At 38.9% G+C, this 25222-nt stretch overlaps 4 protein-coding genes across 6 annotated transcripts in view; 3 read left to right on the top strand and 1 right to left on the bottom strand.

Annotated features, from left to right (window-relative positions):
• Positions 1-1283: 1283 nt before the first annotated feature.
• znf451 (zinc finger protein 451) lies at positions 1284-7288 on the top strand. Of its 2 annotated transcripts, XM_074676538.1 has the most exons (13): positions 1284-1428; positions 1633-1694; positions 2249-2332; positions 2442-2555; positions 3452-3563; positions 3733-3886; positions 3967-4093; positions 4193-4352; positions 4462-4609; positions 4699-6152; positions 6233-6286; positions 6383-6448; positions 7156-7288. In XM_074676538.1, the coding sequence occupies exons 2-13, from the start codon at positions 1638-1640 to the stop codon at positions 7194-7196; spliced, it is 2571 nt and encodes an 856-aa protein (XP_074532639.1). In that variant the 5' UTR covers positions 1284-1428; positions 1633-1637; the 3' UTR covers positions 7197-7288. The 2 variants fall into 2 exon arrangements, with proteins under 2 accessions (XP_074532639.1, XP_074532640.1); XM_074676539.1 differs by lacking the exon at positions 2249-2332.
• Positions 7289-8577: 1289 nt separating this feature from the next.
• On the top strand, positions 8578-11479 carry bag2 (BCL2 associated athanogene 2). The gene is made up of 3 exons (XM_074676216.1): positions 8578-8896; positions 9240-9349; positions 10347-11479. The coding sequence occupies exons 1-3, from the start codon at positions 8778-8780 to the stop codon at positions 10739-10741; spliced, it is 624 nt and encodes a 207-aa protein (XP_074532317.1). The 5' UTR covers positions 8578-8777; the 3' UTR covers positions 10742-11479.
• A 1088-nt stretch (positions 11480-12567) lies between these two features.
• rab23 (RAB23, member RAS oncogene family) lies at positions 12568-19912 on the bottom strand. The gene is made up of 7 exons (XM_074676523.1): positions 19477-19912; positions 16030-16264; positions 15503-15588; positions 15114-15270; positions 14937-15019; positions 14752-14844; positions 12568-14675 (listed from the first exon to the last, which is right to left on the bottom strand). The coding sequence occupies exons 2-7, from the start codon at positions 16182-16184 to the stop codon at positions 14542-14544; spliced, it is 708 nt and encodes a 235-aa protein (XP_074532624.1). The 5' UTR covers positions 16185-16264; positions 19477-19912; the 3' UTR covers positions 12568-14541.
• Positions 19913-20480: 568 nt separating this feature from the next.
• The window catches only part of prim2 (DNA primase subunit 2), a 34531-nt gene continuing 29789 nt past the window's right edge, over positions 20481-25222 (top strand). The window contains exons 1-7 of one of the 2 annotated variants that reach the window (XM_074675863.1): positions 20481-20569; positions 20887-20972; positions 21269-21418; positions 21506-21618; positions 21928-22022; positions 22115-22235; positions 23033-23128. In XM_074675863.1, coding sequence (XP_074531964.1) covers positions 21274-21418; positions 21506-21618; positions 21928-22022; positions 22115-22235; positions 23033-23128 — 570 coding nt within the window. In that variant the 5' untranslated portion in view covers positions 20481-20569; positions 20887-20972; positions 21269-21273. The remainder of the gene's footprint in view (positions 20570-20886; positions 20973-21268; positions 21419-21505; positions 21619-21927; positions 22023-22114; positions 22236-23032; positions 23129-25222) is intronic. The other variant, XM_074675862.1, reaches the window with a different exon arrangement.

A 25222-nucleotide genomic window follows, 5' to 3' on the forward strand; every position in this document is an offset into this window, starting at 1 on the left:
CACAGACGCCAAGTTTTATTTATTTATTTTCTCCATCAGGGGCAGGCAGAGTCAGCAGATTCATCTGAGCATCGCAGTCATCTGCAGCAGAGTCTGCTGCCCAAAAGGATGATGCTCCAAAACTGATAACAACAGATATCAGAAGTCCTAGTGATATGTGTCTGTGATGAATATTTGTATTTACAAGTACAGATGAAATTTCATCCTGTGATTCAAATCTCTTACACTACCAGAGTTTTAGTTCATTTTAGATGAGCTCCACAGTCTATAAAATATATATATTAAAAAACAATCTAGAACAGACTTTTTTGTAATGTTAGGCTCTAAAAAGACTCAAATATTGCACCAAATACTTTCAGGATGAGGGAGAGAAAAGGGATCCAACTCTGATCATAATCCACCCTTCATTATGTAACTTCTGGATGAACTCATGTCATGTAATGTGTTTTTCCTCCACCTTGATAAACAATTAAGACAGAAAAGAGACAGTGTCTTCTGTTTATGTGCAGTTGTAAAGAAAATAATAAACACAAAACAAAACCCCTCACATTTACATTGTTTTGGTAGCATGCATATACACTTTTGGTTGCAGTTCACCAAAATGCACCCATTCAAAGAAAATTCAAAACAAATCCATCAGATGTTTAATAATCTTCTAGCTCATGTTGTATGAGGACATGACATGTTGTCAAATGCTGTGTCAAAGCAAGGTGTAATATTTGAATAACATTAGAAAGACCATGTCTGTATCAAAATGTTTAACTTGGTACTCTGGTGAATAGAATCTAAAAGCCATGTGACGTCAAATGAGTTTAACTTATAATGTCTGTAACAATTCACCTGAAGTGGCTTTCAAGTCTGAATTTAACAAGCAATCTGAATGCAACAAGTTTAGATTCTGTTTCTGTAAGAGACTTCTATAAAAATGGAGCTATTCTCTGACTGCTATACACATTATTCCAATGGACAAGGGGCTGGATTTTAATCTAACATTCTTAAGGCATGAATATTTTATCCATGGTGTACAGTTACATCTTATGCATCCTGTTCATGAACATGCAAACATTATCAGAACATTTGTGCATGTATAGACAAACATAATAGACTGAGACCACAGGGACTAGAGCTAAGAACAAAACTGTAGGAAAGGAGAAAAAAAAGTAGATATGTATGGAAAAGAAGACAGAAATTATGATAGCAAACAGAGCTGTTCTACTTATTCAACATCACCCGGAATGACCGTCCGTAGAAGGGCGGAGTTTCTATTTCGTTATAATACCAGTAACCCCGTCCGTGCGGTACACTCTGGGTAGACAAATGAGTGCTCCCTTAGCATTTGACGTAACGTTTGTAGCTACTTTACTTTGATAGAGGACGCAACTGCTAGCAACCACGCGTTCAAAAGAGGAAACAAGAGATAAAACAAAAGTAATGCTCTCTTCAGCTTTTCCCCATTGTCAATATATATATATTGTCTTTGTGGTGCTTGACCTATATTAATCAAACGCTGTTGATTCATCTAGTGTCAGAGAGCTAATGTTAGCTGTTAGCTCAGCTACAGCCAAGACGTTGGAGCACTTGGTCATCCTTATGGCAGCTTCAAGAGTTAAATGTATTCATTTTTCCTCCTAGGTAAAATGTCATCTCCGGCTCAAGCAGACGAAGATGAGGTGGAGGAGGTGGAATTTGTATCAGTAAGTCATGAACACGTTCAATCAAATCAATCAAAGTTCAGATTTCATTTTCTGTCTGTTCACATTGGCTGCACGAGGAGTACAGTTGTCTAATCTTGCAGCATCAATGTTTGTTTGTGTTTTATATTCGTTCATACAGAGATAGTACTTTTCACTCTTGCATTTTTCTTGATTTTGCACTTCAACAACCCAGACTGCTAAAAAACGGTATTCGGGGTGCTTACTCAGCCTGTTTACTATTAGGTTATCAAACAAGAGCATCCTGGGCTGTCTCTTTTTTCTGATGCACAAATTGTTTGCAGTGATTTTGATGAGACATTTCAATGCAAATGTTTAAATTTTCAATGGTAAACTATAGTGGATACAATAAAATAACTCCTCCCACTTCAAAATAATGACCTTATCATTGTTGACCAATTGCATACAACTGCAATAAAATCTGTTTTTATTTGTTGAATTAACATGAAAACATATTAACATTGATAAGCTCTTTAGAAAGTATGACCATTGCAGTATTCCAGGCTTCATGGCGTGGTGTCTTGTACCTGTTTCAGGCGGGCCCTATTAGACCAGTATTGGAATGTATTGACCTACTGAGTGATAGTGAGGATGAGGGATGCTCATCAATGGCAGGCACTGTGAGTGGCTGAACAGAAGCTTTTTTTTTTTGTCAAAAACTAAATAATGTGAATATTTGGCATATCCACACTGGTCTGAAAGTATTGGGTTTTTTTTTTTGTCACACAGCTTGAAGACCAAGTCACCTGCCAAAAGAGACGTGTCACATCCACTCTGGACAGACTGGCACAACAAGTGGCTCAGGAGAAAAAAGAAAAGGCAAATAAATGCAGAGCATTTAAGGTACGGCTTTATTAACACCAAATTTTTCCTTAGTTTGATCTTCAGCTTGCATTTTGTACTATTTGCCAAACATGAACACACCTGTTATTCTTAGTGCTTGAGTATAATTCAGGACAGAGATTACTGGACATTTTTTAAAATTTCTTTCCAAACACTAGCACGTTAAGGAAAGAAGATGGTGCATTACACATTATACTGTCCCTATCTTGCATGGAAATTGCATGGAGTTTCTGATAGCTGTAATGCATAGAAAAAAATTGATTTATGTGTTAGGAACTGAACTGCTTGGCTCGCATGGTTACTTTTAAAAAAGGGACAGAAACAAAAGAAAACACTTGCCTTGGGTCTAAACTTCTACACTAAAACTGTCAGACTTGTGAATCTAAAATCTTTACATAAGAAAGAAGAGTGTTCTTTTTAAATTTTGCTCAACAACAGTTTTTGCTAAAACCTGGGCTTATAGACTCCTGGTAAAACAATACCCTCCAAAAACCAACAACTATACAGACAGGTTAACTTATGAGTCAAATAAAGACACAAGGTTATGCCTTTTAATGGTCTTTGATGTTCTAATATACTGTTTTCATAGTTAGACTCTTGGAAGGATGCTTTAATGGCTGGATTAAGGTTAGTAGATGGCCACACCAGGCCACATCAGGCCCTATACCTGCCAAACAAAAACGTCTGATTCATGATGTCAAGTAAAGCCAGTTGTAGCAGCAACAGTGCCACCAAGTGGACGGTATCTGTGACAGCAAACACAAAGATTCTGTCTGTGCTCAAACATCAATATTGAAGAATGTCTAAATTTTCTGTACCTTAATAAAAGAAATATATTAAAAGAGAAAGTGGAATATGTTTCCTTTATACCATAACATCATGTTCCTTTTCCTTAGGAGAAGCAAATCCTCCAAAGAGCTCACAGAGAGCAACAGCTGGCTTTCAGTCCTGTAAATGGGGCTAATCAGGAAGCAAAACGCTGTGTGGACATGTGGTTAAAGATGCCAGGTAAATTGTTCCACAACTGTCAGTATTGTGGTATGTCAGCTATGATTCACCTACTCTACACTTATTTTTAAGAAAGCACAGAAAAGCAGTAGTTTTAACAGTGCCACTTGTTTTAAGGGATGTAAATTACTGTGTAATTCATTTTATTGCCCAACTATGTGTTTTTAAGGTGCTAAACCTGGAGCAATCAGCACTGGTTTTGGAGGAAGAAGACGGAGAGCTGTTCCTTTCCCCAGAGAGAGTACAACAAGACACACGTGCCCAGTGATTAACTGTGGTCGAGTTTTTGATCATGCCTCTCTCTTGGGTGGGCACTTAAAAAGGTGATCCTTTCTGTTCTACTTTTTGGCTTTGAAGCATAGGAAAAAATAAAAATATGTTCACTAAAATATTTTGTGTGTAGGTTTGATCACTCCCCTTGCGACCCAACCCTCAGTCTGAAAGGAAGTCCATCAGAGCTCTTTGCCTGTGTTGCCTGTGGTAAAAATTTTCCGACTAAAGAAGTTTGGAAGAGACATCTGGAGATGAAGGTTTCTTCACTTCTAATAATATAATATAATATAAATAAAACCTGAAAATGACTGTCTTAAGGAAACATAACAAGTTATGATTTGAATGTTACCCTCCAGTTATCCTCATCAACCCCTGAGGGTCACAGCATCAACCAGACCTATCAGAGGATTGTGTGCTTTGCTTGTCCTGCCTGCTACCTTCTGTTCAATCTCCGAGATGAGTGCCTTCAGCACATGTCAGCCAAAAACCACTTCACAGAGTCACTCGCCATGAATGGTAAGGTGTAATGAACATTGAGATTCTGACATCTCTGGGAATGTTTTATTATATTTTATCAGTACATTTGGGGAGTGACGTGCATCATCCTATTTTGTTCTCTTTAAAGAAACCAAAGGTAGACCACTGCCAGTACCCATCCCACAACACGTGAAGAACCGTCTCATTGCTTTGTGCAAGGACACAACATTTAATGTCAGATGCTCTCGATGTTTTAAGGAGCTTAACTCACATCAAGTAGCACAAGCCCACTTTAAGTAAGTTTTATTCATGTTCAGAGGACTATAAAGTTAACAACTTGCATGCAAGCAGAGTTTAAGATCTTCTTTCACCTTTTTTTTTGTAGCGTGTCCTGCAGACAAGGCTGTGCAGTGGCCAAGGCTGATCAAACCATTGCTCAGGTAATGAAAGAGCTGCAAGTGCAAGGGCAGTGCTCCCTATGCTGTATAATCTTCCTCAGCCAAGCTGAAATTGAACATCACAAAGAGTCAACCCAGCACGATGTAGAGGTCAACCACTCGATGGAGAAAGCAGTCCTTCAGCATTGCAGGTTTCAGGAAATTCATCACTCACAGAAAGCTGAAGATGCTCAGGAGAGGAGTATGTGTGAAGAATCTCCGGCCAAACGGCAGAAGCGTAGCCAGAGTTTGAACGGCAGCACTACGACATTATGGTGCTGTGAGTGTGGCCTACAGTTCCAAGACGAAACTTCAGCCAGTAAACATCTCTTGGCTGTGAACCAGATTTTCCATCAGTGTGGAGTTTGTGGCAAACACATGGGAGAGTCTTCAGTAACCCGCCTGCATATGAGTCGCTTTCATGGTGGAGCTCATCTCTCCAACTTTCTCTTCTTCTGCCGCAAGTGCAAAGTGGAAATGCCTCGGTATCAAGACATCTTGTCTCATGTGTCAGAAGCTCACAGTGGTCACACCTTTTACACTGAACAGGAAGTGCCAGAGGAGCTTGCCGCTGTCTTGGATGCCAAGCCGTCAACAAGCAGCAAAGTCACTTTAAATTCACCCTCCAGGTCCACCGCTGAGCAGAACACTGGAGAGGTGTCTTCTTCAGGAGCAGAGCAGACCTGGATGTGCAGGATGTGCGAGGACACCTTTGACTCGGAGGCAGATGTCCACAAACACTGCAGCGATGTGACCAGTCACAGTTACCAGAGATTCATCTGTGGACACTGCCCACAGAAGTTCTTCAAAGAGTCCACCGTACGCAGACACTGCATGAACGAGCACAACGGGGAGTTGAAAAGTTTCCACTTCTGCGGCCTTTGTGACAGCATGCAGTTTGACTCTGAGGCTGAGTTCCTGGAACACTACAAGAGTCTGCACAGCAAGGATTACCACTGTATGAATGATGCTGAAGTTTATCAGCCGGCTGCTGCTGCTGAAAGTACTCCTCACCTGATGTGTCCATGCATGGGGACAGACAGAAGCAAAGAGGAGAGCAAAGCTACGTACACACAGTGCATGAGGAATCTATCTGCTGAGGGAAAGTGTCAGTTTGTGTGTGATCCATGTGGTGTGTCTGTGCCTTCCTACGCACAGATGAAAACTCATATTCACACACGACACCCGGTTCTGAATCTGAACAAGAACTTTGACGTACAATGCCAAGCTTGTCAGGAGACATTTACGGGCGTCCCGAGTTTCCATAAACACTATCACTCCAAACACTGTACACTGGAACCCTGCAGGACCGCCTCGTCCAATCCCGGCATTAAAGACACCAAGGCAGAACCAAAGACTGTGAGAGTCCTCCATGCTGTGGAGGTCAAACCAGACTTCAGTGGTAAATCAATTTATTGTATTCAATACTTAACATCAGTGCTTGCATGCAGTTTTTAATTCTCCTTTTTGATATCATTTTAGAGATTAAAGATGAAGCAGAGGTGGGCATGAACATGGAGACTGAAAGGCCTGAAAGTAGGCAACAGAAATCAGAAAACTAATTGAAAATACCAATTTTATGCTATGACTGGTTTTGTAAAGGCTATCAAGTTCCTGTGTGTCCTGTTACAGGTGATTTCGAGGGAGAGATGAATAATTCGCTGTCTGTGAACGCAGAAGAAGAACGAGAGTCTGCAGGTATGTGTTTATGTGCTTAGGAATGTAATCCTCTTTCTTCATTGTGAGGAACAAAGATTCATTCAGGTACGTTGCCTACATACTTTTACTGAGACCTCTGTGTGTCCCTTTGAGTATCCAGTAACTGACAGTTAGATATTACACAGAGAAAACGTGGTTTCCCAGCTTTGATTCACATTCTTTCATGTATGAAGCTGGTGAGCCTTAAGAGAAGTAACAGACAATTTTGGGCAAATAAAATCCAACATAGTCAAAACTCCATCTTTGTTCTAGAAAAGTTGTTTGTTGCTTTTAGTTTGTGGCTTTATTGGGGTCACAGTAAAACACACTACAGACAACAGTTAAGTAGGATAGGTAAGGTAAAAATGTTCATGGAAAAGGGATGAGTTGGGCTTGTTAAATCATTTTTAACTGTCCAGCACAAAGCATTTTTAATGCATGGAGAAAATATTGTTGAAATTATGAAATATAAGATAAGTCTCAATAAAACTGTGAAATTGCCTTTAAAAGAGGAAGTTATTGACAACAAGAATCAAGTCTTTGCGTACATACACATACATACATAAAGTTTGAAAGACGTATTTCCTTATTTAATAAGATATTGTGTGATCAATGATTAAAAGATATATGATATATTAAAAGATGTTTTGTAGCATTTTTTGGTATTAAACTTGTGCACACCATGACTCTTTTTCTTTTATTTTCAGAGCTGGAAGAGGCAATCAAACGAAGCCTCGTGGAGTTTTAAGTCAACGAAAAGATGATTTGTCTTTTCTTTATCCAACGGAATACTGGTTGTTTTGTACCATGTATATTTGTTCAAATGGTTATGAATAAATACTAGTTCTATGATTTTTCTTGTGTAATCTTTTATACATTTTTCAGTATATTTTTTTTATCACTGTTAATACAGGACTTTTCCATCAAAGACTTTCACTCATGTTACTCACAGTCTGGTTCAGGCATGAATTTATGCAAGGTCATCCGTTGTAAAGACTCGTGGGTGTGCTATAGATGGCATCGATGACCCTGCAAAATGCCGTCGCTGAACTTGTGACTACAACTGCAACTCCAGTTGCTGTCTCAGGTTTCATGTGGCGTAGAAATCCACACTATTGTACGCAATGTGAGGAGAAGGTTCCAGACTTTCTTCAAGAGCTGGCATGTGGGATCTTTACAATTGATTCCTTCAGATGTCTTTAAATCATCACAGAGGTGTTTTTTTTTGGCTATTCAGTTAATTTCTCTTGCCACTAATTTAGATTAAGGGTAAAAGGAGTAGAAACCTTGGTAACAAACAGTGTTTACATACTCGTAAAATAAGCTAATTGGATTCTCCTGGTTGTAGTATTTGACAGGGATCTTCTAACTCCCCAGGGGAAGTCACATGTTGGCTTGAATTTGGTCTTAATTTTCATTTTGATGTGAAGACATTTGTCTGGAGACCTTCAGCTGTTGAACATTTGACTGGTAGTTATTTGATTTTGCAAATAAAAGGGTTGTTAAGATTAACCCATATATTTAAGACATTTCCTCCTTCTTGATGTGTAAATAAACATTTGCTAGAAGTTACAGAGCTTTAAATAATGTCGCACATTTGTGGTATCCTTTCAAATAGATTCAGATGTTAAACAGGTTAAAATCTAGGCGCATAATAACAATTTTTTTTAAACTTTTCTTGGGTGAAGTTAGACTTTTTCTCCGAATCAGCTTTCTATGTTGTCATGAAGTTGGAATAAAACATTTTCTACCTCTTCTCATGTAGTGTTTGTGAGTTGCTAAGATTGATCGTGGTTTAAATATCACAGTGTTGAAAATCAATTAATCACATTGTTACAATCATTTCATGAGTTGAGGTAGAAAAAAGTATAGATGCTTTTGATCCAACATCAGTTTTGGTCATGTTAAAAAATCAGCATTCCAGTTGAAGTTATACAAGCCAAGTTTAAAAATGCTGATCATGAAAACAGCTGTAAATCAAAGTGCGGACGAAAATACTCTGCACAGTTTCATTGGTAAATCTAAAACTATTGCAAATTTTGAAAAAAAGTCAGATTTTGTTGTTTCTTAGGATGGGATGGGAGTTTTTGAAGTCCCTCTAGGGGTCCTCGGACCTGTTTTTAAGAACCACTGCCCCGGACTCCTCGGGAAACTTCTATGAGGACATGCTGAAGGAAGTTACAGCCCATGTTTGGAAGTGTTCTCCCAGGGGCGCTGCTGCAGCCGGAGAGAGGAGCGTCAGTCCGTCGGTCAGCTCAGGGTGTTAGCGCACGAAGAGTAGATTTATTTGTCCCTACGGTACGGATCTTTTAAAGAACCATTCAGCATCATGGCACAGGCGAAAATTCAGGCGAAGATGGCCGAAGCTCCGTGCAAGTTCAGCAGGACGATGTCCATGGCCGATCGCTCCGGGCGGCTGCTGGAGAGTTTGGATCAGCTGGAAGTGAGGTACAGTAACAGGCCGGAGCATGTGCTACAGACAGGGACACGTTAAGAGCTGAACTGATTATTAAACACTGTGTGACTTCTTCATGTTTCACTTTAGTGGGGTTTAATATGAAGAATCATAATTTTGGAGACAGTCACTCATGCGGATGGATTTTTAAGCAAATGGCACACTTTGATGTAGGTGTGTATTTTAATTTGGTGGGGATACTAACCATAAACATTGTGTCAACTTATTATTTCTAGATTTATTACTGTTTTTTCTCTGCATTTGTCCTCTAGTGTTTCTATGAGAGGATATGTGTAAATGGATGTCAGTGTGGTCATGTGTTTTTCTATTCCTTAGGGTGGAGTCTTTACGTGAAGCTGCATCAGCCATGGAGCAGGAAAGGGAGTGCATCCTGGAAATGATTCAATCCATACAGAATAGTCAAGAAATGCGGAACATCTGTGCTGGTGAGGCTGCTGACACTACACTTGATGAAAAGAAAGCAGAGTCTGATCCACCTACTTTATCTGTGTTTTTCAGCCTGCTCAGTTTCACTGTGGCATTGTGATCCAGTGATGTTATTCTTTCTTTTCTTTGGGTGGTGTTGTTCCCTGAGATCCCCTGAGGATTTAACAGAGAACATGAGATTCACACCCCACCCTACTTTGAACCACAGATTATGGATTTTGTCCTATTTAACTTATTATTTGAATATACAATATTCACAAAAAAGTGGTGTCAAATATCTGTTTCCCGTCATTGCATACTTGTGAAATCGAACCTCACCTGTTCCTCAGGTGTCTCTTGATATCAGATGATAAGTGGTCAGTTTTTGGCAATGTTGCGTGCTGCGTAAACATCAGCAAACTCTGCTTCTGATTGAGTAAAAAGTTCTCCATTAGGGGGCGATATGGAAAAAGTATGTCAGGATGTTTTTATGGCAGGATCAGGATCTGAATTTTATTAGGATGTTTTTTTTAAAAAAATATTTAGACATTTTGACCCACAAACAAGATTTTAGACCAAAATACTTCTAATTTCTTTCTTCTTATGCACCATTTTTACCTTTTTGTCACCATTTCACAACTTAAATCTCATCTTTTGCTCTCTGATGTGTTTTTTTAACTCTCACATTTTCACATCAAGATAAATCTATTCATTCAAAGATTTCAGCTGTAAGAGGTGTTGAGTTTCTGCAGAATGTACAGAGCGTTACCTTTACAAGTGGACTTTGCACAGTCCAAATGTAGTTCAGTGGGATGTCACTGGGTAGACTTTGGTTTTGTTTGTGACCTTGACAGAAAATGTAAATGTACATAACTTAAAGCATGGTCTGAGTGCCACAATTGAAACATTATAAGATGAAAGCTGGGGGCTGTATGAAAATGGACCAGAGATCTGAGCTGTGTAGCCCTTTCCTCCTGCAAAGATGCAGCACTGACTTCTTTGTTTGTCTTCTCTCAGGGGAAAGAGAAGAGCTGGATTTGACTGCAAACCGTCTGATGGGTCGTACGCTGTCTGTAGAGATCTCTGTTGGCACCATTAGAAACTCAATGCAGGAGGAGGCGTTGCGCAAAGCCACATCCATCATCGACGAGTTGGTGAAGAAGCTACTTGACGACATGGCAGGTGGCCGGCAGCAGCTGATGGCCCTGCATGCAGCGTGTGTGACCGAGGCCCCACCTGTTCCCATCGACCAGAAGTTTCAGGCCATAGTGATCGGCTGTGCTCTGGAGGACCAGAAGAAGATCAAGAGGAGGCTGGAGACTCTGCTGAGGAACACTGAAAGTGCTGAAAAGAACATAAAGATCATGGACAATCAAAAACTGGAAACCCCAAAAGCTAAAGGCTGCCAATAAGAATTATCTTCAAAACAGAAAAATGTTTTTTACGCCACTAACCTCACCAGGACTTTTGTAACCTTTTCTAGCTTTATGAAGGAGTTGAGATGTAGCAGCAAACAAGCTTAATGAAGGGAATGTTGGGCCAAAAATACACGAAAACATTTCAAAACCCATCGTTCACTCTAAGGGATTATAAGTTTTACTGTTTGCCATTCACACAGAGGAAGCTCACACACATGTACACATGCATTCTCACATGTGCACACTCATTAGACGCAGAGGGAGTTAAGTCACGGTAGATAACCAAAGACATCCATCCACCAGTTTCTCCCATTTGTTTCTCACTGTTTGAATCAACATCACTTAAGGATTTAGGATATGCACAGTCACACACACACTCTACCTCTTTGTGTGAAATCAACACAAATCACATAAAGCTGTGGATTCTAGTTTGTAATTGCACAAAGCAGTTTCTATGTACATTCATGTGTCATAAAAATGAATAAAAAAACATGTTGTTTAATCCATATTTAGAGTAGCAGTCTTAAAGTTTGTCAGGAAAATCCTACTGAATGAGAAAAAAACAGCAGATTAGCATGTGTTCAAAGTTCAACAAGTTTGTAGCACTAACACCAGGATATTATAGGATTAAAATTGTATTCTACATAATCTGTAAGAGCCTGGATGTATGCTTGTTTGCGCTCAGTCTGCCATAACCATAAACATTTGTGTACCTGAGAGAAAATATGGAGAGCTGACACACCGTTGTTTAAGGAAAGAAAGACAATCACTGGGGAGCCGAGGAGCTTGGTTGGTAGAAAGAGTGATCAGAAGCAGGTTCCACAAAGTGTATGGTGGTAAACTTCATCCCCACTCTTTCTTCAAATAAATCAGTAATAATAAGACAGCAAAATTAATGCTTAAAAAAGTAAAGTCACGTGCTAGTTTGCCATGAGCTTCTTGTTAAGTCAGTAATGAGGTTTTCAAAGAATTGTCATGCACGTACATTCAACCAGAAGATATGACTTTCTGCTTGGATGGAGATAGAGTGTTTTTCTTCTTCTTCTTCTTTGTCTCACATTTGTGTTTTGCATGTTGATATGGCAGTTATAAATGAGATGCTCTTCTTGAAACAAGTTTCTCCATTTATCCAGGCGTGGAAGCAGCACTAGTGAGCCCTTAGTGACTGTTGGTCCTACTGAACAGTAGGAGCAATCTGGGGTTCACACTTTGGCATGTGACTACTGGAGCTGGGTTTAAACCCCCAACCAGAAGTGAAAGTTTAAATGTTTGCAGACAATTGAGCTTGGAGCTGCATTTGATTGTGATCTGTGTATTTAGCTTTTGTCACAGGTTGTAAATGTGTCTCAGATGGTTGCCTTATGTCTTCAAACCAGCTTCTAATATTGCGGATGCTGTCTATAGAGTACTACATGCTGCTTTAACCTTTTTGTAGATTAAGATCTGTAGATCTTGTTGGTTTGTGGGGGGGCTCCTGGTATGGAGCACCCTGACAGGAGTATGGCTTCATTACAACTGAAAATAACCAATTTAAGCCACAGCTGCCAGAAGCTGGAGTATACTCCCAAATTCTATGAAAAGACTTATGTTTTTTTATTTTTTAGGTCAATATTTTAATTTCTCCAGTGACAAGGCCAATGTCAGGACAGAGCAGCCAAATAACACTTCTTCACTTTCAATAGGGACAGTTTAAAGTTACAGGTGCCACTGTACCTGATAATAACTTACAAATAACAAACAAAAGTAAACAACCTTGAGTTAAACGTTTGTAAGACTCCACTGATAGAAGAGTTTATTCTCGTGAAATAACACTCTGGATGCACAAGAAAAATGAAGACTTTTATTTATGTCAGCATACCATCTCTATCCCCAAAACATAACGAAAGGTGTACAGTTGAGTGGCACACCTCAAGTTGTTAACATTTGCAGCTGTTAAAAAAAGATCCAACAATGAGAGTTGTTTTTGTCACACTGAAAGCATTCATTTCCTTGTTATTTCTATTTAAATCAGTTTATGAAGTCAGTCAGACATCAAGACACAGATTATTACAACACCTGAGTGACAGCACATGAGTGAACGTTAAGATTATATACCATCTTGATGATAAAGTGCGCTTAAATGGAGTCAAAAAGGCAACTCAAACACAATGTTACAAATAAAAGAAAGACTGAGCGATTAATATTTACAACATTTAATGTGCAGGCAGTTAAAAAAGCAACAGAAGGCATTAAATGCTTCATGGAGACCAAGAGGGGAGAATGTAAACATGGACAAGGCATTGTGGCATTTTAAACATCTTATGACATTCACTGATGTGTAAAAAGGCTCGCATGCATTGCAGATTTATGACCTTATATCCAAAACAGCACTGATACACAGAGCCAAATGACGAAGCTTGAAATGTGACACAACCTCAGTACCAACAGTTCAACTGGAACACGATGTAAAAATATAACTATAGTCAGGATTCTTTGAGCCTCAAACAGAAATGTTACAAAACTCATGTGCATGCATTTTCCCAACATGACTTATACTCTGATTCCAAGTCAAACACTCATAGTTATTTGTAAGAAAATGTCAAGATTTTAGAGACTTTCACACCTCTACATGTCTCTTTGTGCTTTGTGAAGAGTTCTCTTTCCGATATGTTTCAAAGAAGAAGTAGAAGAAGAAGAAGAAAAGCTTGATGCAGATGAGGCAGTAACATACAGTTCACAGCTAGATGAGCTTTAGTAACACGAGTACCCTGGAGGAATGAGGAGAACCTTTGTTTTCTTGCATATTCAGGCCCACATCAGTAAAATATCGAGTCAGAGAAAGAGCATTAGTTGTTTGACTTTTTTTACCATCTCTCTTTTTTTATTCCACGTATTTCCACTTAAACTTGACCGATTACAATTAAAAACGAGAAAATAAGTTTGTGTTTAAAATCTTAGAAATACATTGCAACAAGAATGACTTTTAACCAAACCCTAAAGGCTAACCAATGTGTCATTTAAAGCTGTACTAAAGTTAAAAAGACAAGCACAGTGAAATGTCAGAAGTAAACAATCAAAAACATAGTGCTAGAACTGATTGTGACTTGAGATGACTGAACGAGTAAAGAGAAAATCAACCCATGTTTGCATCAAAAAGTCCAAAACCTTGCAGAAGTCTTTGAGTTAAATGTGTTAATGAGTGAACTGCTGATGTATAGAAGACTATTAAGTGTTGATATTTGGTTATACATTGGAGCGCATTCTATTTGTTTTATGTTACATCCATATCACTGCAGTGTTAATATTTAAGTACAGCTCAGAAAGAGCAGATTTGGCACTACGTCAACACCTCAGAAAATCATCACTCAACACTGTTGGGATTCGTACAAAAATACCTTCGCATAGAGCACACTCTGGATTTGATAGTGTTTGGACTTGTTAGCAGCACACAGTATATTTTGAACCATTTTCTTATGACTGATTAAAATAATGGTATAAAATAATCTATGTGTCTTCCACAGTGCATGCAAACACATTGCATGGCAGCTGTTGCTGTTACCTAGAACAACCGCAAGGAGGACCAAAGAGTGTACAAACACTGACGTGCTTTTTGTGCGCTGTAAAGGCTGAAATTCAAGAATTCAACCATCGATAGAGGGGAATGGTTTCAGATTGAGCTCTAGTTTAAGGTAGTATTAGTGTTTCCCAGGCTGAGTGGGCTTTGGTCTCTCAATGTGGCCTCGTCGACAGAGTGTATGAAAGATCAGTCCAATCTCAGATATAACATTCAGTCACTAAAATGAGCCGAGTCCTCTTTAGATCAGGCTGCAGCTTCCAAAAGGATTTTTACTCTTCTTGGTCCTTTGCTTGTTAGGGCGCAGGTTGATGACTTCTCTGCCGTTGCTGGAGTTCTGGTTACAGATGTTACCACTTGTTGTATTAAAAACACCTTAAACAGAAACATTTCAGATGTCAGCGGAGAAGAGACCCAGCAGAAGAAGTGATCTATCCTTAGATTCTCTTACCTATTTTATTGCTTGTTGAATGAACCACCTCCGTCTCCTCTGCTGTTTGCTGTTTGAGTCGTTGTAGGTACTTTTCAGCTAAGTACTTAAAAACTGGAAAGTGAACAAGAAGAGGTACTAAAACTGGAAAAACGTGAAATTAGTTCACTTGCATCCCACCAGTTATCCAGATTTTGATGACTTACCTTCATTGACGTTAAGATCCTCTTTTACTGATGCTCGATAAAATCTCAACTTCAGCCTCTTTGCCAAACCCTCTGCCTCCTCGCTGAAATTAATTAACGAAATACATTTCTTGAGTTAAAAGAACATTATAGTATCTTTCAGCACAGTTTCAATATATTACTTTGTGCCTGTCTTACTTTTTAATAACAGTTTCCTCAAGCAGGTCGATTTTGTTTTGCACTAGAACTGTAGGGATATCCCCGACCTCTGCCTCCACCTTCTCCCTCCAGCTGTCGATAGACTGAAATGAATCCCTGTCTGTGGTAGAGAAGACGAGTACACATGCCTGGGCACCTGAAACAAAAAAGAACAGAACAGTTCAAGTTTCCAGGGTGATCCTTTTATTTGATGTACTCCTTTTTGTGGCTGCAAAAACTTATTTGAACTGAAGAGCAAAACTGGGAAATCACAGGGACTGAAAGCTGCGAGTACAGCAAAATAAAAATCTGTGACAAACAAAAGCTTGACTTTAGGTCATTGACCCTGAGCTGCAGTGTAAACTGCTGTCACAGTGACTGGGTCTTACCACGATAGTAGGCCTTAGTGATAGCGTCAAATTCCTCCTGACCAGCAGTGTCCCACAGCATCAGTCGTACCTCTTCGTCATTTACTCTGTAAAAACACACAGTAACACAACCAGTCTGGTAAGACATGATAATAATACCCCTATTAGCATTTAAAGCAGTTCTTTTTATAGTCATGAATGTTTACTAAAATTGCGCTGAGATTTTTTTTTTTCATATCACTGCTTTCTGAAAGAAGTGAAGCTTACTGCAAAAGCACACCCCTTTTTTTTTAAAACAGAGACATGGCAAAGGGTTAAGGGAGGTTCAAAGGGGACAGATAAGCACTGTACCAATGAGGTATGTAACCCCTGAGTGACCTAGCTGACATGTTTCACCCGTTGCAATCAACATCAAAGACATTAACATATTTCCTCTTTTTTCTCACCAGCAGCACACAGTACTTTAATGATTTATGGGTTTTTTTCATCGTCTGTGCACTCCATGGATGAATATGTGTTATATGATCAAAGTGAAGTGTTATTCTTACACAATCTGCCTTTCCAGAAAATCCACTCCGATGGTCTTTTTGTAGTCCTTAGTGAAGATACCCTTGCAGTAGCGCTGGATCATACTTGACTTGCCAACAGCTCCATTGCCAACCACGACCACCTTGATGGCCACTTCCATGTCTTCCTCCAACATGGTGACAACGCTTGGTTAGTGTCCTCAGTTCCACTCTGCCTAGGTTTTTTTTAGCAACCTGACAGGAACACATAAACGACCTGAAAGTGAAACAAAAAGCCGTGCTTAGATTAATGTAAGCAAATTAAATACTCTCTTTATAACAGTGCACCATGATCTGGTTTTAACCTGCAGCTGTGTTTGTGACAGAGGAATCCATGTAGAGGCTTTTGAAGGTTTCTGTTATGAAAGAGACGGCCACATTTAGGCCCTCTCCCAAAAACTAGTCACTCAGTTTAAATTAAAAAAAAATCAGTTTTAAAATGAGTACAATACAGATTAGCGGTTTAAAGCCTTTTGATTTGGGAACTTTTCCTTAAGGGGCCTTTTATGTATATACCATCAATAAAACCAAGGTTTTATTGGAGGTATCTGACTTATTTCTTTGACAGAAAAACATTCTTATACACAAATCTTTTTATCAGCTGCTGGGGCTAACTGTTGATTTGCATCATAACATTTTTATAGCAGGTGAAATAATAAGAATGTCCTCTTCTTCTATCTCCCTAATGCACCCTCATTGTTTTATCACATTTTAAACCTTATTGTTCCAGCGCCACAGTTAACACACAGTTTAACAGCAGAATGACTGCACTTGTCAAAGGTTTAATAAACTCAGTGAAAGAAGCTACTTTTTAAACTCTTACTGAGCTCTCATCAACCCCGCTGCTGTAAATTTTACAAGGAAGCTGTTTGGAGCAAGTGTGACCATGTTTATTCTGCCATTAGCCGCGACAGCAGCTGACACCACATGGCAACTGTGTCTTCTACATTTACATGTGTGTAGTGGCTGAGTGCAACACAAAATAACATATTGAGGGAAAGCTGCTCCCAGTGGACACTGACACCCCACTGTGTGACTGTGCTGTCCAACAGCTTGTCTAATGCTGAGTCACAAAATGTAGTAGAAATTATTCATCAGCTATTATTGAGCTGCATGACGCAGAAGCTGTTAACGCACGACAGCCACAAATGGGTGAAATCATAAAATGTTATATCCCAAGTGTCAGTACCATTCTGAACGTCTGCAGTCTCTTACAGTGGACTGACTCATGTTGAGTGAAGACTTAGAAATTCCTTTCACACATTGTCAGTCCTCTTGCTGTTCAGTGTAATCTTTTTTGTATGGTTAAATCTGGAAACAAAAAGAAATTAAAACAAAGAATAGACTTTAATGCTGGCTATGACCTCTATCATATTAACAGAAAGTTGACCTCTTGCCTCAAAAGTTAATACAAAACTGTGGCAGACACACTGAGCAACTTGTGATTTATTCCAGAGATTATTTATTGACTACCTTTGTAATACAGTTATACGTCAGACTGTGAGTTGTTCAATAAATTACTGAAAGGAAGAATTTTCTAAGTTGTGACAAGAAGTTTTAGTAACACGATGGTGATCGTCATGTATCGTCATAATGCCTTCTCCTCTCTGGACACTGTACATCATGGAGCACTGAGGTTTATTACAAGTCTTAAGGCTCTAACTCATTATTTAGATTTGTTGGCTGGCCTGCGTTACCTGTTTGAAGACAAAACCATTAACATGTCCTTATTTATGAAGCAACCCTTAATTTGCTTCCCTCTTATTTATTTGATTGTTGTTATTGATCAAGTTGAGAAATGTTGAGACTCACACTCTTCGCTCTGTCTGTGACCTATTCTTGCTGTCTGTTCCTAAAGTAAGTCTTGGATAAGCAGCTCCTGCAGTGTGGAACTTGTTGCAGGGGAGGGAGCGGGTCTCTTTAAAGCTTTTGGAAAGTAGACTGGAGGTGTTGGAGGATGCTGCATCAGGTTGTAAATGCTTTGTTGGTGGATTTTTCCGATGTTACAATGGATGTGGCGATCTGCTGTTGTCGTTGTTTTGTATTGTTTGTAACTGTGTTCTGTTCTTGCAGCTATCTGGCCAGGACACTCTTGTAAAAGAGATTTTCAATTGCAATGAGGCTTTCCTGGTTGAATATTTTTTTAATAAATAAAATAAAGTGACAGATGCTTTAATTGTTATTGATATCTGTTGGGCAATTAGTTCTCACTGCAAAATTACGCTGTACCTTAAAAAGGCTTAAAAAACACATCTTGTGAAATATCTGAAACATACGAGCTGGAAGCAACAGATCTAATTGCTATTTCAAATGTGAACTTCTTGGTTATCATTTCTTTTCTACAAAGAAGCAAAATCCAATTCTCACTGTACTGAGTGACCAAGGGGTCTTTGTCAAGTTCTACTAAACATCAGGTTTTTAAAAATGGCCATTACACTCCTAGAAAGCACTATCAGTGGGCCTTTGAGCAGGGAAAAGCATTCACTCCAGGCATATGTGTGCAGCCCTCTCACTCTGTCATCTCTCCATCAGTACACGACCATAGGATCCCGTGTTTGTATTCTGGCCTACATGTCTGTGTCATGCCTATCACCATGCTTTTATGAAGTCTGTTTAGTTATTTTCATTGGTGTCTTGATTTGGTCATGCATCTTTTAAGACGAGAAATTATCTACACCAAATATTTAATGGTACTTCTGGTCTCATTGTAGATTTTGTTTTTTAATTTATGTATTTTTTAGTGATATTGTCTCTTATTTTAATTATGATAAGTGGATCCAAAGTACTTTTTAAATCATGTTTCAGGGTTTCAACAGTGTGTCAATTTTGTATTGATTTTGTTAAGCGACTAAATGTCAAAGTGGATGTCATCATCTTGTTGCAAAACAAATCTATAAAGTAACAAATGAAGTAACCAAACATAACAGAGTCATTGCAATGTAGCCCCTGTCGCTACTGAAGTATCTTCGAGTAGACAAGAAATAAGAAATATTATCATTTCAAACACACCAGGCAATATAAAATACATTGATATTCACTGTGTTGATTGTAGAACATAACAGTGTAAACCTCCCTCTTAGACAATAAGTCGACTTTACAGACCATATTACTTTTTCAAGGCCTGAGGGTGGGGCACCTCTAGAGCCAGTTTTAGGACACATGGAAGTAATGTTACCATGCAATGAGATTAAAACCTCCGTTCTGTTAATTTTTGGCATGTTCAAAGTTTGTCATGGAGGCTGGTTACCCTTGGTATGAGGTTTCAGTCTACTTTGCTCCTTTAAATCACAATTCTTTTCAGAGATGATGTGACCTGTTGAACAGCTGGCAGCAGTCTCCAGAAAGCAGCAGCTGCAGACCGTTATAACAGACTGAGTGGTTTTCAGGGAAGATGAAACATATCAACACAATAAGAGAGACATGTCTTACCTGTTTCAACACGTTTCAGCTCATCCGATGTCCGTCAACATTAGACAAGCTAGTCATCAGTCGCATACCGGTTACTGCAGCCTCCCTCTGCTCTCCTCTAAGAGGAGAGGAAATGCTCTGCTGCTAAGGTTACGTAGCTTAGACTAGCCACTTTCCCCACAGAAAATCCCCTCCTGCACCGCCCGTTAGTGGTATTTAGTAAATGACTACTCAAGTCTAATGTTCTTTGCTTTAAAACGGCAAATAAAGTGTAACTAACAGTGATATCTGAGTAACTGTATAACATTTACTAGAAGGAATGGCACTGCTATCTATCACCAGCTAACTACGTCGAACCTAAGGGTAGCAACGGGCTAGTTCGCAAATGTTTGTTGCTAGGCAGCAGAGCAACGTCTTCTTCTTCGTCTTCTTCTCTTGTCGTCTCATTTCTTCTTCGTTTCCTCATTATAAATCGGTTGACACCCACCAAGGATAAACTGTCGCCACCAGCTGGTAGGTCTCTTGATTTGTGATACGGCTTCAACTTGAAGTACAGCGAAGAAACACAACATTTTAATTCTTTCAAACTGATAAAGTGAGTCGGGTGTTTACAATATCAACAGCATCACTATCGCAAAAATGCATAGAAAAACTCCTTTGCAGGTAAATGATGAGAAGTTGCGTTCTATATTAGGATTCAAACGCCTTTTAACGCACTAAATTTCTGTCATATGATTTCGCGCGTATTCTGGGTGCGTTTGTTATATTTTACTAAAGTCCCGAAAAAGTCTCATCATTAAAACGTCATTGTATATAGGATTGTTTGGGCTAAGTTATGCCTGTTTTTGACCTGTGACTGTTTTATATGCACAATCCAAAATTGAGAAGACTGTATTCTATTTTATTTTGTTGTTTCAATCTCTCCATTGCTGACATTTGTAGCGGCTGGGCTTTTACTGGGCTACGCGGTATAACAAAACGAGCCCCTCACGTTGCATGAGCGTTTCTCTTCCGGGTTATGCCAAAGACGTCATCGTTTACCCGCGTTTGTTAAACAACCCACTTTGTTTGGCGGGATACACTCGAGAAAAGGATAGCTGTCATCGTCAAATCGGTAAATAATTCCGAAACAGGGTTTTAAAGTAATTAATCCGTCGTTTAATCATATTTAAACATTATTTCCATCGAGCCTTTTCTATTCTGAGGTAGATGACAGTATGCTAGCTTGTATTTTCAACTATGTAGCCAGTGTTAGTGGCATTCTGGTTTGTGTTATTGACCTAACGTTGGATATAGAATATTTACAGCGTTGTTAACTTACAGACATTATTTCTTTAATATTAAATCTCACTCTTTACCCTAAACCTTAAGGGGTGGGGACAGTAATGTTTAAGCTTTCTTTGACTGGATATTGTTGTTTTTCTGATGAAGGTGAGCAAAGGAAAAGAGGCAGCTTTATAGCAGCATCTTTCAGATAGAGCTCACACAGCGTGGCTCCATCTTTACAAATTGTGCAGGTTAGTTTAGCAGAAATGCAATGATTTTTCTGTAGGTGGTTTAGTATTGTGTTGCACTCGTACATAACCGGTCTGTGGATTTTTGTTGTTCTTAGTGGCATCTTTGTATGATGTCTGTAAGAATAAGAAGTGGCATAACTTTTCTCTAGCTAACTTTATTTTGATTTAACAATTATATAATTTTCACACTGATTCTTACCTCTTGGTACATGAGGCCTGAAAACTTTGAGTATTTCCTCCACATACAATTAATTTGCAAGATGTAATAACCTGTACTTGTTTGACCTTTTCATCAGGAGCCATGCAGTTTTCCGGCAGAAGAAGGCGGCTCATCAATAACTCTCAAACAGAGCAGTATGGGCACTCTCTGCAGTTTTACGGGCAGCCTCCTCTGGAAAACATGTCTCTGTCTGAATTTGAAACATTTGCCGTGGAAAGGCTGAAATGTAAAAATGCCCTTTTTGCCAGTCAATTACAATTGCCTTGTTAAATTTGCTTTAAGATTTTTTCATGACCTTTGTTTTCCTCTGCAGTGTTGAAGACCGTGGAGAATTTAGGAGTGAGCTATGTGAAACTGTCTGACCAGTACAAAAGCAAGCTGGAGAACGAGTTAAAAAACCTGAACTTTCCATACAGACCAGACAACGTGAGTATGTTTTTATCAAACTAGCATTACAACCCAGCAGCACTCGGGTGTAGTGTCCGTACCAAACCAGTAAACCGACTTTGGTTAACATTTCAAGACCATAACATTATTTTGTATTAAAAAGAGTGGAAAGAGAAGCACAGAGAAAGCTGTTTTCAAGCTTAACCATGTTAGCCTTGTTATAAAGATTGAATGGTATTTTTATGAAAGAGACTGTGGCAGAGAGTGTACTGTACACTCTTCTTAGTCCTATGTACAAATAATCCCTCACTCCTCTTACACCCTCTGTGCTTACTTTGACTCATAAAGGAGGACAGAAAAAATCAGACTGGGCCAAGTGAGCAAGAGAAACGAAGAAAGGACCATATCTCCCACTTTATCCTCAGACTTGCCTACTGCCAAACGTATGTGTGTCGTCTTTATAGATCTTTTTTTGTGGTTTTAAATATATATATCAGTCAGATTTAATGGAAAAAAAAACCTTTGCATCCTACAGGGAGGACCTGAGACGATGGTTCATACAGCAGGAGGTGGATCTTTTTCGCTATCGCTTCAATGATCTGTTTCCAAACCAGAAGCTGGAGTTTCTACACAGGAATAATCTTCGATATGACACGGTACAAAACACTCTTACTCCCTTTAAAAAAAAACATTTTCTTCAAATCTAGGTAGATACTATTGCTGAATAGATCTGTGCTGCCAAAAATGAGGATGTTCCAACTCTTTGTTGTTCAAGTCTCCAACACTTCTGTCCTGTTTTTTCCCCAGTAAAGATGAAAAGAAGGAAATATCTCCTTTGGCTTTGTTAAATCCAGTCTCAGTTGCTCAATACCCTAAAATGTAGCTTGCTGGCGATAAATTTCAAACAATCTGCTGTCTTCAACTCCAAACCTTTGTGTGCCTTGTTAGTAAGAGTACAAGTAAACCATCAGTCTTTATTCATAGTATAGACATTCAGTTTGTCACTAGGTGGAGCTGTTAGATTGCTTTAACAGCACCCTTGGAGTGTATCAAGCAATAGGAATTAGACATGTTGGAACTTATTCTCTTAGGATTTTTGATATTAAAGGTGCATTCAAAATCAGACCATATCTAAATTCTATGTACCTGACTACATTTTGTAAAGTTTCAGTTATCCCAATCAGAAGTGAGCACAGTTCAAAATACAGTTAGTGTTTGTTTGGTTTTTTGACTCTTAAGTGTGACTTAAGGCTCCAAATAGGAGCACTTGGATGGCTTTCACGGAATAAAAGTGAAATATTAAAAGTAGAATCTCTCCATCATTCATCCACACACAGTATGCCCAGCAAGAACAAGTGACCAAGCATTCGTCTGATAAACGCTGTTTGTTTTCCATGAGCCTCAGCCTGCAACTCTTTCCTGAAACTCATCGTCCTCATCAATAACTTTTCAGATTAGCATCGAGGAAAAGAAGACTCTGGTGGATAAACTTGTCAACTCCAGTTACGCCGTCAGTGGAATCACAGTGGAGGATCAGGACTTCTACAAAGTGAGTTACTGGAGTCTCTCTCTGTCTTCCCACAGAGACAGCTAAGAATGTTAAGTGCTCATGCCTCCACAGAACAGATTTTCTTATTCAGTATTATTCTTCAGTAAATGAATCTGCCAGACATCTAGGCACAATGCCATTAACTCAGTCTTTTATTATGAGGGTTATTTCTTTTATAAAAAATCTGAATTGAGATGTGGTTATGGACGCGCTCTACTGTGAATTTCTTTATGTCATCAGAAAAAGATCAAAACACACCCATAAGTTACAAGGGTAATATATATTTCTTTGCAAGCTTGACAGAAAGTTGTCCTTGACTTTTGAATTATCAAACAAATTCTGGATAGAATGGTGTGTTTTTTAAGGGACAATCCACCATTTTTTCTCATGAAGTAAAGTAGTAGTTTACAACATTTTTTTTCCTTTTATGGAAATGAAAGCTGAGCCCCCACCATAGACTGTATAGTTCATGCATGTAGTGTCTGATTGAGAAATGAGCTATTCGGACCAAAACATTTTGAAACAGGCTGTAATAATATCTGTTTTGTAGAAATTTGCATTTTGGTTTGGTTTGGTTTGTTTGTGGTTTCCAGTGTTTCTTCAGCCTGCCTCAAGTGGACACTTGGAGAACTGTAGGTTTTGTGTCAGTTTTTGAGAAAACACAAAAGGGGATTTGGCAAGTGCAGACTAACTCAAAAATAATTTCATACAAAAAAAAAAATCCAAAAGTTAGAAACACTTAAAACAACACACAGGGGCAAATACATGACACAAAATGATCCAACCAGAGAGTGTGATGACCAGATGAGACCAGAAGACGAGAGGAAACTAAATCAACAAAAGATGACTCAACACAAGAAACAGGTGTTCTTGTTGTCTTGTAAAATAAGACGCAGGTAAAAATCATGAAAGGCAATCAAGACAGGAGGGATACACTCAGGGATGAGATGAAACTAAACTAGAGACACAGGGAGCAAAAACTACAAAATAAAATAGGAAACACAAAGACACTTAGCCTGGAAACACAACAGAGAATACACAAGACAAGTATTGCTTAAGACACAACTAATGACAAAGAAACAGGATAAATCCAGAGGACAGAGAAATACAAGGAATACAAACAAAAAGGCCAACACATAACATTATGGGCTTCATATTTTTAGTCAGACAAAAAACTGATGCGTTGGTCTTAAAAATGAACATCAAATTTAACTGGGGGGAATATATTACAGTTTTCTATGCATACAGCTGTAAAAACTGTCCAGAGGATGCGTTGTTACGGTTTAATTGGTAAGGGCAAATATAAATTTAACAGCCCTGGGGTCGGCAAAGCCTCATGCAACACCTGAGATCTCTGGCAAGCCCAATAGGGGGACCAGTGGTTACATAGGAAACCGGTGAAATGAGGTTTAGTGTTTGAACCAACCTTCTGATGGAAATCATGATGCCAGGGTGACAGCTTTTTGTGTGAAAGCTTGGTTCCAAAACTGGTATTAGGTTTAAGGCATGATTTTTTTCAGAAAGAGGCAGTCTCACAAAAAATGTTCTTACTTTTCTTTATTTATAATTTTTGGGCCTTTTTTTTTAGTTATTTCTTGCCTTTATTCAAGACTAGAATAGTGTGTACCATGTAAGAAAGACACATACAGCAAGATAGAACATTAACACAGAGGATCATTCAGCACTCATTGATTAACTGTGGGAATGGTCCTTTAAGGTTATTCACAATTAGCTTTACATGAGCGAGTTATTGCTCTGATTAAAAATTCTCTGTCTGCATGATTTGGGTTCAGTCACAGATGATTTTAAAATGGCGACCTCCACCCAAACATTTAATCACAATCACTTTGCAATCATTTTGATGAACTATAAGGAAAACAACTCGGGAAGACTTCACAGACAAACACATAATCTTCTCATCAGGAAGAAAATATATATCTGCAGACTCAAATTTTAGTTGAAGTTTCTTCCACCGCTGTTCTTGGTTGATGGACTTCTTCATTAATGTCTTTCAGACTGTGTGATCACAACCTGCCCAACAAACTGGCCTGTGAGCCACCCGGTCTTTTCTTGAAAAGAAAACATTCACCACAC

Source organism: Halichoeres trimaculatus, unplaced genomic scaffold, assembly GCF_033239565.1.
Source record: "Halichoeres trimaculatus isolate MK-OKI-2021-1 unplaced genomic scaffold, fHalTri1.1 fHalTri1_scaffold_8, whole genome shotgun sequence".
Taxonomy (NCBI): Eukaryota; Metazoa; Chordata; class Actinopteri; order Labriformes; family Labridae; genus Halichoeres; species Halichoeres trimaculatus.